This window comes from Neomonachus schauinslandi, chromosome 5 (assembly GCF_002201575.2).
Source record: "Neomonachus schauinslandi chromosome 5, ASM220157v2, whole genome shotgun sequence".
NCBI lineage: Eukaryota > Metazoa > Chordata > Mammalia > Carnivora > Phocidae > Neomonachus > Neomonachus schauinslandi.
In genome coordinates, this window is record NC_058407.1 from 71007927 (window position 1) to 71026670 (window position 18744).

Below are 18744 nucleotides of genomic sequence, written 5' to 3' on the forward strand. Positions count from 1 at the left end.
TTTCTTAGTATATATATTTTTTTTTTTTTTTTAAAGATTTTATTTATTTATTTGACAGAGAGAGACACAGCGAGAGAAGGAACACAAGCAGGGGGAGTGGGAGAGGGAGAAGCAGGCTTCCCGCCGAGCAGGGAGCCCGACGCGGGGCTCGATCCCAGGACCCCGGGATCGTGACCTGAGCCGAAGGCAGACGCTTAACGACTGAGCCACCCAGGCGCCCCTTTCTTAGTATATTTAAACAAAACAGAACAAAAGCAATTCACCCTGGGCAGCGTCTTTTGTTTCAGTTTATTTCAGGAAACAAAATGGATTTGGGATTAAGTGTAAGTAAAGCAGCCTATGATATATACAACTTACTAATACTTACCACCCATGTTATGGTCAGCTCTCTGTTGCTCCCCCCCTCCACCTCCTACATCTGAAGGAGCCACATTCGGTGCTGAAACAAACAAAGGAAACAATGAAAAATTAGGTTATGTAATTTTTTTCTGGTTCTAGAGTTCTTATTCACTACAAAAACCATGAATTTTTTCTTTCACTGGGAAAGACAAGCTGTACACATGATCTGCTCAATTATAACAACAATGCCTCATAGTAACTGTAGTATGTATATAATGTATTTTACTCCCAAGACAAACATTGATTCGGTGCCAAAGGAAAGCGTGGGTTTTCTTCAGTAATGGGTAACAAAGCAAATTTGCCCTCCCCCCACACACATCTTTTTTTTTTTTTTCCCTTTGTCCTTTCATTTAATATGATTTTGAAAGATTAGATCCACTTTGTTGGGAAAATATTTCACAGCTTTTACTTTTCGACACTATGGCCTTCTAATAATTTACTGTTGTGGTATTAATTTTATGCTTTAACCTATAAATAACTGTTACAGAGTGCCTGTACACTAACATTGGATAATGTTACCCCAAAATATCTGGAAATATTAGAAATCTAATATTGTTTCTGGTACTCTCACTTCCAGTTCCTAAATCTCTTCCAGAATTTTGCCCCATCAGGGATGCCAACACTCCCACACTCCTATCTTCTCTATCATCTTTCAGTTTTCAGTTATTCTATTGGATTCTACTCTGCAGTCTATCTTTAAAAATTATCTGTAATATTGCCTTCCACTTACGCTCCATGCCATCAAACACTTTCCTGTCACTGAACAGCAAAGAAGAACTGGTATATGGCTATTTTTTGTACTTCACTCTATAACTACTTTTTAACAACCCATAATCTGTTTTCTACTTTATATTACTGAAATCACTCTCTCAGAAATCACACAATTGCTTCTAACTGCCAAGTCCAATGGCCTCTTCTTTGTTTTTCTCCAAGTTATTCTCTCTCCCTGAAAGTCCTTCAGGATAGTCACTATATCTTATCAGATTTGCATCCTCTATCTTATAGTATGCTGTGTCTTATTGGATTTGCATCTAACTGGAGTTGTACCAATAGATAAACATAGTTTGTCCTGCACTGGAGGCACTTAGAGATCAGCTACTCAGCTATACGGATGGTGTGTGTTTTTACATACAACTGTTGTGGCTCAGTCTGAGATATCACTCCCAGATCTGTTAACATTTTAAAGAACATATGAAAGATGAGTTATTCCTTGATTCCCCAGATCCTATTTCCCAATAGGAAATAGCCATGCCTTCCTCAGAGTGCTCAAAGCAATGCATCCATTTACTAAGCTGCAGAACCCAACAAATAATTGTGATTCAAAGATAAATACTTCACAACCTCCCCTATGTTAACCTAGTAATTTCTTTGTTGAATAAGGTACATTAATTGCACAGAAACAAAAAAACATGCATGGTTTTCTTTATGTCTATAAACCATATGATGATTTCCATTTCCGATTAAGAGTTAATATGAATTTGAGAGATTTTATTTTACTATTCAACTGTTGCCACATAAGTGTCAGAAATAAAAATTGAGTGCACAGAGGTGTTAAAAGATAATTGTAGCACTTTAGATAAAATACATATTGAAGGCTGGATATTAAAATAACTCTTGGAAACCCTTTAAACCCCGTAACTCATATTCTGAAGTTAAAACTCTACATGCTACAAGAAACAAGAAACAAAGAACATGCTGTTTTATAATCAATGAATAAATCAAATTTTGTGCGTTTAACTCTAAGTACAAGTATTTTGGTCGCAGGCAAATAATTTTAAAAATAAGTAGAATAATTTATTACACTGTAATTTATTGAATCAAATACTGCTTTCATCAGGTCAAGTATTATTTGCCAAAACATTTCACTGTTATCCTTTTCATTACAATCAATATTAGCCTCTTTATTTAGAACAGAGCTAAAAATGGAATATGTTTATGTTAGATTGAATTTTTTTCCATTTCATAATGTTTATTTTAAGCTCTTTCAACATGCTTCAATAAGTCGAGACTGACTTGCTCTTCAAAGATTATTCACTGAGCTCATAATGCTAAAATAAAAGGCAGTAATGAAGGTACTGTACCTCTTAATAGAGTGTTTTGTATCTTAGGCTAATTATTGACTTAATGTCCTCCATTTAGCTTTGAATGTTCAGTTGTAGCTTTGGCAGTTATGGGACTTTTTTTCACAGGTGGAATTGAAATATAACCTACATATCTGACAAGAATCTGAGCACCTAGATGCTCTATATTTGCATTCAGCCTTGTATGAACAGGAAGACTTGGGCAAATCATGATTCCTTTCAGGGAAGTAAATCACTCTAAGCACAAGGCAGCTTATTCAACTTTTGGATCCAAAGTAATTTAACAGTGAACAAACTAAACTTTCTTTTAACTATAAATCATTTAAAAGATTTTAATAAATTATTTAGGAAAAATACAAAATTATTGAATTAATCATGAATAAACAATATTTAACTGTGAAAGGTTAAAAATAGTGAGTTTTTATATTTATCCTTCTGCCATGAGTTCAGTCTAAGTGATTCCCTAATGAGGTTTAGAAGAGTGCTTCTGTATTTCGATCACAGAACTAAAAATTATTTAAAAAGAAAATTAAGCCAACGTCGCGATTATTCTTTCAGTTTATAAAAACAAAGCCAATTTTACTTTTAGATTTGAAAGCTTAGGTAATTTGCATATAAGTACCTATTTGAGCTTTGGATTTTTATTTAAAGTATAGAAATGGGTTTACAACAAATCCTAAACTGTGAATATCATGGAGTATTTGAAGACAGGCCCCTGACCCAAAATAAACTGTTCACTACTTAGTTCTTGTTAATTATTACTTAACTTGTAGAGCCATTTTTACAGAAATAAAGTTACCATGAATGTAACTTTCCATTTTAATTTGCATCAAAATTTCATTGTGATTTAAAACCAAATTTTTAGGAAGAGATTCAAATGGTTATAAATGTAATGCTCTAGAATCTAGAATACCAAAGGAATTGAAGTATAGATTAACATCTTAGATCTGCTTTTATTCTATTTTTAAATATATATTCTTTCTGATTAGCTGTTAGCAAAATCAAATGAACTGCATAATACTTGGATATTCAAATGAGAGGAGTTGTTTGTAACCCTTATGATCTCCTGTTCTGCTGGTGGAACAGATTGCTAACATTCCTGATGCATCTACCATGTTAAACTGATGTTCTTTCCATAGTAGGTAAAAACAATACAGGGTCCGAGATAGTTCATAAAAATATTAACGTCTTAGGCTCTTATCAAGGTGAAATTGTAGGCCTGTTTATTAATCTAGGCTTTGATCTTAAACAGGAATTTTAAACGGGTGGTAGAGTAAATCGGTTAACTGCTCAACAGAACGGTAATCTAAGAATAAGTCATCTGAGGAAATGCTGACAGAAAAGACGGCTACAAACTGAAGTAATCATAATGCACAGTAGAATTATTATGAAGAACTCAAACCAAACACACACTATTTGTTTAAATTAAGGAAAAGAATTAGAACTTCCTAGTGTCTCCCTCTCAGTGTATTAAAAACAAAAGCATCTAAGGCACATGTGAAATTTATTTTCAAATAAAACAAATTACGATTGATAATGGGTTCTTCTAAATCACATTGTGCAAATATCACTGTGGCTTTGATAGCTGCTTCTCTTTTCATCCTCCTCTATTAACTTCCAACTGCCAGAGCCACCGTATTACCCTTCTTGTTCCTCCCTTTTCCTTCTACAAATAATTTTGTAGCCACTGAAGATCACAACATAAATGGAATCTGATTCCAGGCCTAAAGATGCATTTTTTAATACAGCAACTGTAAATATGTACAACCAGTTTTACTTCAATGTGTTAAATATCCCTAATTTGTGAAAGTTTGCTGAATGAATGAAGAAGCCCAGCTTAATAAAAGACTCATCTAGAACATAGAAATGATTTTTATGTAGCACACCTAACTGGATACTCAGATCAGCACTTTGAAATAAGTATACAAAGAAGTAGCTTTATCCTCTTTTGACAGGTGAAGCAAATGAATCCCAAAAGAAGTTACTTAGCTAGCCAGGTCACACTGTTCACATGTAGAGAAGCCATAGCTTTAACACAGGCCTCCTCGTGGCTGAAAAATCTATACTTTTTGCTACTTTTAAAAAAGATTTATCTCTTTTATTACTAATGATAGCAACTAAATTTAACAGTACCTTGCTAGCAACAAAATATGCTCTTAGCACCATTTCTCACCTTTATCAAATATAATTTAAAAAATTAAAAATAAAACTAAATAAAAGAGCAGAATAGCTTCATTAGAAAGGAAATTAAAGCTCTATACAAAGGATGAAAGTGCCGATTCTTGTATCATATTTTTTTCTCTTTTCCTTCTTAGGTTAAACCTGCATCAATAAATGCCAAAGCTTTCAAAACAAACCCAAATGCACCATTTTAGGATATCAACTCACCAAGTGCACCTGCAGATCCATTAGTTATGGGGGTATGTCTTATAATGACACATTACTTTGAAGGATGCTTTTGTTATCTCTTTCTTACAGTCAAAATTAAATGGGCTACAATGAATTACAAACACATCTTCTAATTCTTCATTTGGGACCATCCATTTTATAATGCACTTGTCTGAATCCAAAGAATATATGCAACTGTGCAATGCGATCTTAACATTAAGTAATTGGACAGATAAGGGCATGTGCTGCATTAGATAATGTTGTGTCTTTCAATCAGCATAATGAGGTGCAGGGGCAACCTTTCCATCAAATGGGAACCAGGCTTTATCCCACATAACACATGCTGGCATCTCTTACAGAGTTGTTATAATGGTACATGACAAGACAAACATCCCCTTGTTTTGAAAAAGTATTTTTATTTTTTTGTAAGAATGAACAATGTAAGTGTCTAATTTTATGCATATTAAATTTTCAAAAAGCAGGATGAAAAGAAAAACAACATTTAGAGATATTCTGTTGAATTTTATTAGAGTAAATATATAAAATTCTTCCTCTAAGATGATTAGAAATTACATGAAATTACGATTCTCTAGGCTTATAAAAAAATGGAAATATATTGCCAAATGAGGTGATCAATTACAGAGTAGACAATATTTTCTTATAAGCATATTAAAGTTTAAAATAAGAATTAGAAGAATCATAAATAAATTTTATTCAGCAAATATTATGCACTAGATAGTACTACCTCTCTACATTTTTTAATCATAAAAAATAATATCATAGAATAAATGATTTCCATTTAGAAATGAGAAAACTAAGGCTCAGAGAGGTTAAATAATCTGCCTCTAATCCAAGGTTTTAAATGATGGCACCAAAATTTTACTGAAATAGTGTTCTCAACTTCAATATAGTCCTTTTAGAAAGTGTTTTAGGAGCAGAGCTTTTAGAATTAGAAAGTCCTGGATTTGAATCCCAGCTCTGCTTCACATTAGCTAGGCTGTAATCTTAACTTCCTTGTCTGTAAAATTAGGGATAACAATACCAGTTTCATGAAGTTATTGTGGGATTTAAGTGGAGCAATGCAAATAGAAAGCTTAGCACTGTGTCATAATATATAGCAGGGGCTGAAATGCTGGTAGCTATAAAAGTTGATTAATATAAGACCCTACAATTTTTCTTATGAAAGATTAATGAATGTGTTAGAGGTTATGGGAGTTATTTTTTCACAATAGAAATGAATGAATCATCTCATTATATCACTAGAGGGCTGTACCTTGCATTGGGACCAAGACTGTTATCACTTTGTAGGTCTGTTTGTTTTGGCTCTGAAGGCTCTCAAAGGAAGTTATTTTCTAAGCACACTAGAGAATTCATTCATTTACAAAATACCATTGGAGCAAATACAACGTAAAAGGCAATGCTTAAGAAAGGTGATGCCAAAAATTTGTTGGTTGAAAGAAACAATCCAACAAAAAACAAGTTTTTCCCAGCATTTCTAAGGGTAAGAAGACCCTGAGGTTGAAAAGTCTTCACAGTTACATACAAACTGTTGGTGATAAGTATATCAAAAGAATCCTGATCTTCTAAATATGATATTAAATATAAATTATATTCATAGGCTGAGATTCAAAAATCAGACTGAATCTTTCTCTTAGACACTTCTTGTTGTTATTCCTAAAAACATATTTAATCATTTCTACTTTGAGATTAAAAAAAAAAGATACTGAAATAATTCTTTCCAGATGATCAAGCTATGTATACCAGATCTGTCACTTTCTGAGATTAAATAATTAAGATATTGTTTGTATCAGAATTCCTAGGAGAGGGGAAGGTCTACATCTATCACCAATGCCAGAGAAAGTATCCTCCCTCTCCTACGAAGAATTTTGTACTTCAAAAAATGTGTTCAGATTAAGTTTTAGTTCTATATCATTTTAGTTAAGAAATAATGGAAAGTTAATCAAGCTCAATGAGATTTATTTATTTATTATTTTTTTTAAAGATTTTATTTATTTATTTGAGAGTGAGAATGAGAGAGCATGAGAGGGGGAGGGTCAGAGGGAGAAGCAGACTCCCTGCCCAGCGGGAAGCCTGATGCGGGACTCGATCCTGGGACTTCAGGATCATGACCTGAGCCGAAGGCAGTCGCTTAACCAACTGAGCCACCCAGGCGCCCCAAGGTCAATGAGATTTAAAAAGAGCCTATAGGGCGTCTGGGTGGCTCAGTCGGTTAAGCGTCGGACTTCGGTGGGCACTGGTAATGATCTCGAGTCCCACATTGGGCTCCCTGTTCTGCAGGGAGGCTGATTCTCCCTCTGCCTCTCTCTCTCTGTGTCTCATGAATAAATGAATAAAATCTTTAAAAAATAAAAATAAAAAAGACCTATATTTCAGTTATAATTTTTTAACTGAAATAAGTTTACTGAGGCATAAATTTAATCATTTAATTTTATTTTTGCAATTTTATTTTGAAAATGAATACTTGTTAAATCAAGTGCAAGATCTCTCAGCATGAAATTATGTGGTTAAAACCACCAGTCAGATCACGCCCGTATTCCTTTTTATTTTTGTCTTTCAAGAAAGGGCAACTGTGTTCAGTCCATCATACTGAAGTTTCTATTAAAAACATAAGTGGGGGCGCCTGGGTGGCTCAGTCCTTAAGTGTCTGCCTTCGGCTCAGAGCCCCCCCCCCCCCCCCCCCGGGAATCGGGATCGAGTCCCGATTCGGGCTCCCTGCTCCGCAGGAAGCCTGCCTCTCCCTCTCCCACTTCCTCTGCTTGTGTTCCCTCTCTCACTGTGTCTCTCTCTGTCAAATAAATAAATAAAAACTTAAAAAAAAAAAAGTAAGTGGCTCTAGGGACTAATAATAAAAACCAAACACAAGAATCCTGGCTATCTGGTATCTGTGTTCTGTAAAGCTTCAACTTATATTACCTCCCTATCCTAATGAGATTCTATGAGGTGAGAAAAAAGTAACAGTTGTGTTTATTTCATGGGTGGATATACCAAAACAAAACAAAAAAATATTATTTAGTCATATCTAGTTCCATAGTTAAGGATGAAATCTAAACTTCTACTAGAACACTAATAAACTTTTATATAAATAGGCATTTTGAGAGTCCTGCTTGAGATACCGCTTGTAAGAGAGAAAGCTCAATATATGAGAAGGGTCAAACAGATCTGGATTTGAACTGAGTCTTGCAAGTGGTTACATTCACTCAACACTATTTACTGTCTGTGAGTCTACTGCCCATTAATAAGCATTGAATTGTATTACCTACTTTAAAGTATTATTATAGGAATTAACTGAAATATGTGTGAATCAGTACTGTGATCAGTACTTCAGGGTTTATTTTCTCCCTTTATTACAGAATCATCATTTGTATGTGGTAAATAATGCAGTAAACTACATGGAAATTTAAGAGAGTTTATTGATGGCAGTTCTGTGAATAACTTGGCTTTAAAAACTAAGACATAGTTCATCATTCTATTTAGATGTTAGGCCAAGAAATTGAAGAAGCCAGAAATGTGGATTAGTGATATTAAGATATCATAGCAGAATTTTAACAGCAGTCTGTCATCCTTTTAAAATCTTTTCTTCCAAATAAAGCACTGAACTTTGGCAAGGCATAATAAAAATAAACTCAGAGATCCTACCAAACATTTTCTTTTTCGTAGACAAGGAATAATAAAAAAGAGCTATTATTAGAATCAGAACAATATTTTTGCCTGATAATGCAGGGGAAAAGGAAAATAGAGCTGAGTACTTCTCCTACTAAAGACTATTTAAATGGACTTGGTATTTAGCATAAAAATGTGAATCTAAACTGGAAGAACATCCAAGGCTGAGCAGTGATAAAAGAGCATATTTAGAGTCCCACCTCATATTAAAAGAACACATTACAGCTATTACTCAGAAATGCTATGACTCCCCAAGTGGTATAGATCTGAGAAGTTCTCATCCCATTCTCTCTACTCCCTACTCAACTTATCCTCCCTGACCATAGCCCACGGCCACTCAGTTATAAACATCTTTGAGTGACATGCAAAATTGTGAACCTTCTAAATCACAGGATCTGCTTAATTAAGAATCTGCCTGGTTAAGATTCAGAATTTACATGAAAGTTTATATTCTAAATACCAACTTCATTTTAGGGGTCCCTAGTGGAATATGTAGTGATTTCTATTTACCTCTTTCCTTATATTAATTATGTAAAAATATTCTTAAACTTCATATTTCCTTTTTTTTAAAAATTTTTGACTGTCTTGACACAGAGTACACACACCTGTGTGAAATACATATACACATTTTTTAGATGAATCACTTACCTCAGAGCATTATTTATTTTGAAATACATTCAGCTATATATTAAAGTGGCACTGTATTTATAAACCTTTTAAATTTTAAAAAGTTTCTTCAACATACCAGCACCATCTGTTTTAATTTTGTTTGATGGTATACTGGGTTCTCCTATACCCAAAGTATTGGTTGCTACCACACGAAATTCATACTCCATCCATGGGATTAAATCCACTGCTCTTGCTGCCTCCATATTTCCTTCAATGATTGGGGGATCTAAACAAAATGAATATTAAACAGAGAATATTAGTTGGATAACATCAATTTTATAATCCCCCATTTTTATTTTATTATTTTGAGAAAATGGCACATATTCCATTGAGTTGAAATAAAAATACAAACTAGAAATGACAAAATGTTAAGTTCAAGGGAGTAAGCAGAGAGATCATAAATAAATAATAAACTAGAAAAAGTGATATGCATAAGAATCATCTATTTCATAAACCTAAGGTCAGAGAGTGAAATTCTACACTTCTATCAAGCTCCCAGGTTATGCTTTTGCTGCTAATCCCTGGGCTCCACCTTGAATAGCAAGAAGCTATATTCTCAAGGTAGAATCTAGAAAGACACTGAGGCAAGTGTATAATTGGGGCACTTAAAAATTTTATGGACTGCCACTGATGTTGCATATGGGTAGTGAATGATTTATTACTAGTGTACCTATATGTTTATACCCTTTTTTAGTTGGTTTTGTACACTTTTACCCAAATTATTTGGGGCCATGATAATAAATGTTATGATAGTTTATTAAGATTTATTAAGTACTTCTCATAATTCATGCTTCTAAGTAATAAAAAGATTACAAATTATGGGTAGGATATGATCCAAGATTGCTTATTGCATTGAGATATGATAAAACATACAACGAAGGCAGAACTATCCAGTATTTTAAGCTCTCTTAAAATATTTCCACGTGTTTTTAATAACTAATCTACACACACATATGCATGTAAATACTTGTACATCACTTATTTGGAAAATTTTTTCCTTCAGGCTTGTCTATGACTCATCATCTCATTTAGGGAATTTTTTTCTGTCAATGCAGACCATGAATATCTAGCTTTTCAAGGTGCTGTACCCGTCTCCACAATAAATGCTAAGGGTCCTAGTGTCCAGTTTCTGCCTTTGAACAAAACAAAACAAAACATATTGAGTATTAACCTGATGGTTATTCTACCTGTGTGGCTCACACCATGCCATGCCTCACCCTACCACAATTTTAACTCTCCTGGACACAAATTTTGCCATCTTTTCTCTTATTTTGTTATGAACTTGTTCTCTACATTTGACATATATTTTTTACTTTCTGATTAAAAGTTAGGCTTTACCTTCTCATGTTTTGATTCTGCCTATTTCCTATTTTTTCCACCCTTCCCTCACACCAAATCAGAATTTGCCTTACTTCATATACCAAGGGACTTCTTTTAGGCAGTTGGGGGAAGGAAGGTGAAGTTTTAGTTTATAAAGGGCTCTTCGTAAAGAAAGGGGAAAAATACAGCTGGATGTTGTGACACTGGGTAGGGTGGTCCCTCTTCCCTTCTAGAGACCTTCAAATAATTTTGAGCCTCCTATGAGAAGATAAGCTTTTATAATAATGGATTGAATTGTGCCTACCAAAAAGTTTTATCTATGCCCAAATTACTAGAACCTGTGAATGCAACTTATTGGAAAAAATAGCTTTTGTATAAACTTTCAAGTTTAAGACTGGAATTATGTTAAGGATCTTGGGTTAAGATCATGCTGGATTATCTAGATGAGCCCTAAATCCAGTGACAAGTGTCCTTATAAGAGAAACACAGAGGGGAGAAATACGTAGAACAGGAAGCTGCAATGTGACCACAACACTTCAACTTCTGCCTCTGTGGTCACAAGCCAAGGAATATCTGGAGCCACCATAAGCTGGGAGAGGTAAGGAATGAATTGTTCCCTACAGCCTTTGGAGAGGGTACAGACTTGCCAACATCTTGATTCTGGATTCTGGCCTCCAGAACTATGAGAGACTAAATTTCTATTGTTTTAAGCAACCAACTTGTTACAGCAGCCCTAGGAAACTAATATAGGGTTTTAAAATCAGAAGTTGATGAAACTATTTATGAGTTTGTGATCTTATAAGTTTGGAGGCCTAAGTAAAAACATACAGTAGAAGGCTCAAGGAGGTAGTCCAATCTCTCCCCTCTTTCCTATGCTGCAAAATCCCAGCATCATTTAAATGCCTGAAGAATGGAAATGTTGGAAGCACTCCAACAAGTCAAGCACTCTCTTGACAAGGGTATGCTATTCTCATGATCGTCAAGGCTACCCCAGGCTTTTTCAAGAAGCTAGGCAGTCAACAGATATGGGCAAGTGTAGGTTGGGTCAAAACAAGAAGAACCAGATGGGTGTGCAGTAGAAGCTGCAGCTGATAGATTGATTTTTGAGCACATGTGAGGATCCAATAGGAAAATACCCCCAAATAAACGGAAGATCAGGTGTATGTTCAAAGACTAGAAAATCATTAACTGACCACAGAAAATATTTGGAGGAATGATGAAAGGTAAAGAAGGAAAAGTCAACGGGGCTCCTTTTGTGGTGGGCTTTGGATTGCAGATGAGGTTGTCAGTCCCTTGATTTTAATGACTGAGATGAAGAAAGGAAGAATAAGCAAAAAGCCTTGGAGTCACTACCATTAGGTAAATACCAGTAAGAAACCATTGGCTCAGGGATGCAAACAACTCTCTCAGAAGGGGAAACAAGAAGTGGATGGTAGAGAGATGGACTTCTAGAACGTACCTTCTGAATAGTTAGGAAATAATTTGATACCGGTAAGTTAAGGATAACATTCTCTACCAGGATTGCTAAAGGCATGAAAAGTGCTCTTTTTAGAATAAAACCAATTATAATCATTCCTCTTAATATACATTAACATCAGAACTTATGAGAATATAAATACCCAAAACAAACATGTTTTGGTATATATTTATAATACCCCTTAAAGAAAACCATCTATGTAAGAAGTAGGAATAACTTAGCAAAAAAAATGACTAACATTTTCATTTTAGAAAAATGTATCTAGAATTAGAAGTGGCTCTTCTATCTGGCCTGTTTTCCTTCCTCCAGATTGAGGCAGGACATTTGAACACCACATAATGAGAACAAGATTTAAAGCTTGATTTCTCTTTTACTGTTGCCCAGCTCCAATCTCGATGCAGGCATCCCACACTAAAAATATTTCTTCTGCTTCCCCGCCTTGTTTGTTCATTTGTGGACATACACATGTTTCTTCTACTTCTTATTTTGGAACTTCTCTGGGCCTAGTATACCTAGCATAGTGCTTTGCAAATAGTACTACTTATTAAATATCTGTAACAAATATAAATAATGTATAAATACAAAAGTTATGCTTATTTAGAGTAGACAATGTCTCAATGCAAGAAGTACAGCCTTGTGTATAACAATCACTTTACTGATTGATTACTAACAATCTCTGAATCATATAGGCTACTGGTGAAAGACAAAGAGGGCATTCCTTTACCTTGCCCCACCACAAAATAGCCAACACTCTATGGCTCTTATGCCTATATTCAGCCCATAAATTATCTTATCAGAAAATACACCTTATCTCAATCCACTTAATCCCTTTCCTACTCTGTGAGTTGATCCTTTCTCCCCCACTGCTACTGTTCTACCTCCATTATACATTTCTGTTTGTTTTATTTGGGCCTTAAGTATCCTTATGAGTGGATTTTTAGCCCATGCCGTCTTCCCCCTACTCCTTCAGTCCTGGGAGGAACTATTGGATATGCTTTATTTTTCTAAAACCACCTACATAGAGAGTTTGGGAGCAGAGTTCAGCTTTGCTTTGGAAGCAGATTCATGCCCAAGCCAAATGGGGAACAGTCAGGAGCAGAGGGACTCCGTGTCCCCCCTCTTCAGCCAAGTTCTTTACAATCCGTTTATTATTCCTAGAGTCAGAAAGAGAGGAGAGTACTTTGCACAACAGAGGCAAGTGCTAGAAATCAGGACTGGGGTCACAAGTTCCTGAGTTTCAAGTGGGTCAGTTTGGACCCAGGCCATTTTTTTCTACAGATCTTAACTGTATAATGCCTGTCAGAAGCTTCTCTCTGTAAAAACAAAACAAAACAAAACATATTGAGTATTAACCTGATGGTTATTTAAATGTTGCCTTTACTTGTGAGTGTAAATCTCAATCAAAGGGATATAGAGCAGGAGACATACTCCTTACTTTAAACACTCAGGTCAAAAGACCCTCTTGAGAAGATCTTATTTTAACAACCAACCATAAACAGTAACCCATAGATTTATTTGCAAATACTTTGAGTCCATAAGGCTCAGAATAAAATGGTTCTAACTCTTCTTTGGAGGAAAAGAGAAGCAAGCCTCATGGGTATCTTAAGGCCAATCATTCATACTGCTTTAGTTGCCTGGCAGCCATGTTAATGACACTCTGCCTTCAGACCACATGGACTAGCTGTTTGAAAAGCTTCAGAAATAGCCAGGATGACCTCAGGACTAAAAAGAAAAAATTGTTTGAAGAAAAACTGTAGGTAGTGTTATCCCACCTGTTCTAGATTCTTTGAAGTTGTCTAGTGAATCCTGGTATTTCCTTAGGATTTAAATACAACCAGGACCTTTAGGTTCTTTCCTCTCAATCCAAAACCCAAGTACTTGAAATTATCCAGAACCCACTCAGAGCTTCTAACTGATAAGGCAGGTCTGTGTTTGAGAGGGGAAAAGGGCATTTAAAACCATCTCACTGGCTCTGTGTCTCCTTAGCATCTCCAGACCCAACTCACAGGGCTTCTGGCAGAACTTGGCCAGATGCCATAGATTTGGCAAAGTTCTCTGCAGCAAAAGAGAAGCAAACTGTGCTCTGGCATCCCAGAAGATATGATTCATTGATTCTTCTTTAAGGAAAATTTGAATGTAGCCTCATAAAAAACCAGAAATCCATATTTGAAATAAGAACAACAAAAACTGAAGCTACGGAAAGGCAAAAAAGAGAATAGTAAATTCTAAGAAGTAAGTACTCTACAATGAGCATAGTGGGGTTTTTTTCCCAATTTTTTAACCTATCAATGTGGCAAAGAATTAAAAAATACTAAGTAGTAAGTAAAATATGGTAGACGAGATACTCATATACTGGTGGCAGGAATAAAAATTGTTTCTACCTTTCTACAGGGCAATTTTTTAGTATAGCTCACGGGTTTAAACATGTTTATGCTAAATAATTTAATTTTAAAATTAAATTACTATTCTAAGGAAATAATCTAAAGTTCAGAGAAATATTTTTGTGCTAGGATGTTAATTTGTAATTCTAGGCTTCCACATGACAGAATTTTAAATATAAAAACATTTTTCTTCTTCGTTTTAGAGATCATATCCCAGGTTGGGTCTCTCAGTTGATCTCATAGCATGGTTTCTAGGCCTCTTTTTGTTCAACCCACTTCCATACATACACCCCATCACCAACAATATTCTATAATTTTTCTTCTCTAAGTAGCAGCATAGAATCAAACACAACATTCTAAATGTTACCTATGTATCTTGTAGAATCCTGAGAATGGCATCATATTTCTGCTGCCTATCCCCTAGAAAGTCCAAGAGAAGTAATATTTACAGTAGATTGTTTTAAAGATAAACAGTCTATTCTTTCATCTCATTATTCTAAATGTAATCCTTCTACTGCTGAAACTTTATATCTTTGAAAAATATTTACTGAACACCTTAAATAATTACCTTCATAAAACTGAGTTTAGTCCTGCACCTTCCATTTTTAGTGGACAACGCTAGAAATAAAGACTACATGACTGCATTCATTGAAAAAACCAGTTAGGATACTGACACAAGAGAACTTTACTTACATAACTAACAAAAAGAACAGGTAAGACAATCTACAAAATAATCATTTTTCAGAGCCTGTCAGAGAGCTGAGTTTGTGAAGAAGTCTAATGAACTAAAGTCATCATAGGTAGAGCAATGGGGAGAGGAGGACATAGTCATTAATGTTCATAAGAAGAAAACAGTTTAACTTTTCAAGATATTTAAAGACAAAGTGTAGGTTGGAATGACTGTATTGAATCCCCAGAAGCCCCCAAATCAAGGAGCTTCTGTACCCATTAGCCAATTCTTTTTGTAGGACTTCACCAAGAGTACTCAAAGAAGCTGCGGGCAGGACAAGAGAGCCAAGAGAGACCTCCCTCTGAGGCACAGACATCTCAGATATGCTCAAGTCTCAGAGCAAAGCAGGAAAGTGGAGACCCTGCCACTTGCACTTCAGGCCTTCTACTGAATAAGCGTGTGACCGTGCGTGGCTGGGTGAGTGGCAGGAAAGCGAAGACAGATCGGCTTCCCCAGAGAAAGACTAGTGCTTTGGGTCTGCTGAAGTCTGACTGAATACAGGAGAACTGAGAACTTCTCCCACCCTCAGGAACTCCAGATTTTAGACTAGTTATCAGAAAATAGCTGTCTGGGGCAAAAGAAGGGAAGCTGAAAGAACCCTTCCTGAGAGCCAGGCTAGAAGAGCAAACTGAAGTCTGATGGTAAGGCTGGAAAACATTCAGATGTGAGAGGATTTTGATCTTACACTCAAATTTGCTTGGCCTCTACTGAACTGAATCCAACTGCAAAGCTCAGAGCACCTCAACTACAAATTATATTGACAAAATGACAATTTTGAAAAAATGACATGCATTTTCCTGGGCATAAGTAATATTTACTTTAGGCTCTACTATTCTTTTTTACACAATGTTTGGATATGAAAAAAATTATCATGACATGAGAAAACAAAGAAATGTGATTTGTTTTTAACAAAGGAAAAAAAATCAACAGAGCCAAACTTAAAGATGGCCCAGGTGTTAAATGATCAGACAGGAATGATAGAATAACTACTATAAATATGTATAAGTATCAAATGGTAAAGATGCACAACTTGTATAAACAAATAAGAAATTTCTATGGAATACTATGTAAATAATACTAAAAGGAGCTTAATGCTAAAACAAAAAAAAAATCCTGGAAATAGAAAGAAATACAAAATCAAAATCATTTTAATGAGATTTTCAGCAAACTGAATGTAGCGGAGGAAAGAATCTATGGAAGTGAAAACAAGTCATTAGATACTATCTAAACAGAAATACACACAAACATACATCCATGATCCATGGAACACATCAAACAATCTAACATACATGGCAATAGAGACCAAGAAGAGAAAGAGAGAATGAGACAGAAGAAATACTGGAAGATATAATGGCAGAGAATTTCCAAAGTTGGGGAAGATATCAACCCAAAGGTCCAACTTGCCAGGAAACTCTCATCAGGATAAATATATTTTCATCAAGCTGAAAAGCAAAAAGGAAAAGAAATCTTGAAAGCAGCTAGAGATAATGGACACATTAAATAAATATAGGAATATAAGGTAAAAACAATAGTTGACTTCTTATCACAAACAATGAAGGCAAAAAGATGAAGAAATAATATTTTTTAAATGCTCAAAAACAACTTAGAACTTACATTCAAAAAATTATCACAAATACGAAATGAAAGAAATTTTCTAATGTACAATGGCTGAAGTCTTTGACTCCAGCAACCTGCACACTCAGAAATATTTAAAAAATTCTTAGGAAAATGATAGTAGACGGAAATTCAGTTGTACATAAAAAAATGGAGAACCCATTCCAAAATGGAACAAAGTCCTCACTTGCACTTAATCTCTCTTCTTTCTCCAGTAAGTGCTTCTATCTTCTACCCAGATGCTAGAGCCAAAATCCCATGAATCATCCTCAGTTCTGCCCTTTCCCTCAAATCTCCAGACTTGATTTGTCAGAAAGTTCTGTTTTGCCTTCAAAAATATATTTCAAACTCACCCACTCCTCTCCATTCCCACTGCTATCCCATAGTGCCAGCCGGTGACATCTCCCACCTGGACATCTCTCCCCTGCCATATGCTCCGGGGGGAGGGGGTGGGAGGGATGGGGTGGCTGAGTGATAGACATTGGGGAGGGTATGTGCTATGGTGAGCGCTGTGAATTGTGCAAGACTGTTGAATCACAGATCTGTACCTCTGAAACAAATAATGCAATATATGTTAAAAAAAAAAAAGAAGATAGCTCGAGGGGAAGAATGAAGGGGGGGGAAATAGGAGGGGGAGACGAACCATGAGAGACGGACGATGGACTCTGAAAAACAGAGGGTTCTAGAGGGGAGGGGGTGGGAGGATGGGTTAGCCTGGTGATGGGTGTTAAAGAGGGCACGTTCTGCATGGAGCACTGGGTGTTATGCACAAACAATGAATCATGGAACACTACATCAAAAACTAATGATGTAATGTATGGTGACTAACATAACAATAAAAAATAAAAAAAAAACAAGATGCAACTATATGTTTCAACAGAAAACATACTTTAGATTCAAAGATACAAATAGGTTGACAGTTGTAAGAGATAAAACATGTGAACAGGAACCATGAGAAAGTTGGGGTCACTATACTAATATCAAAAGCACCCTTTTTAAAATGCAACACCTGCAGCCTGATTCCTCTTCTCTAATGTTTCTCTTTAGCACTAATCACCATATGACTTACTATACATTTTATTTTTTTCTTCTTTTCTTTTTTAAAATTTTATTTTATTTAAATTCAATTAATTAACATATAGTGTATTATTAGTTTCAGAGGTAGAGTTCAGTGATTTGTTATTTGTTCATCATCATCTTTCCTACTAGAATGTAAACGCTTTGAGGGCAGGATTGTTGTGTGTGTGTGTGTGTGTGTGTGTGTGTGTGTGTGTGTGTTTCCTCTCTCTGTTTTTTTCATGGATGGTCAGGTGTATATCCAGCATGTAGGACTGGTTCTGGCATACAACGGAGGCTCAGTGAATGTGTTTAATAAATAAGCATTAAGGGCCATGATCTAGGAGCTAAGGATAGAGTAGTGAATAAAACAAAATCTTTATCCTCATGGAACTTGCTTTCTAGTGGAATATAGATAGGTAGATAGATAGATAGATAGATAGATAGATAGATAGATAGATAGATATTTTTTTTAATGAGAGGGGTATTTTAATTGAGCTACCCAGTAAGCATACATAATTAATGGAAATGATTACAATTATTACTCCTTTTTCAAAGCAAACAAAAATTTTAAATGTGTTTATGACATTTTGTTCTCTAGTATCTATAATCAGTGTCAATTTGTCCAAATATCTAATATTATCTATAGTTTCATCATTATCATCCATTTTCATTGTCTTCAGAGAAATAGAAACTGCCCACACTTTAGGTTTATCAAACATCTAAATGGTTTCTTAGGTAATTTTTCAAATGGTCTGCTTTTGCCAAGCATATTTATAAGTAACTCTTATACTCAGCAACATGATGTAATAGAAATATTTTACCTATTTCTAACTCATGTGTATGTATTCTATACACTTATGTGGAGAATCACTTAATACTAGAATATATGTAAACCCTCATAACAGGCTTCAAGTTCATATTTGGTTCATTTTCCATGATAGCAAT

The 18744-nt window shown here is 35.2% G+C and overlaps 1 protein-coding gene across 1 annotated transcript in view; it reads right to left on the bottom strand.

Moving 5' to 3' along the window:
- Positions 1 to 18744, bottom strand: part of CNTN1 (contactin 1) — a 143436-nt gene that overhangs the window by 30653 nt on the left and 94039 nt on the right. Inside the window, 3 exon segments of the mRNA XM_044915209.1 lie at positions 368 to 394; positions 396 to 439; positions 9295 to 9444. Of these exon segments, the coding sequence (XP_044771144.1) occupies positions 368 to 394; positions 396 to 439; positions 9295 to 9444 (221 nt within the window).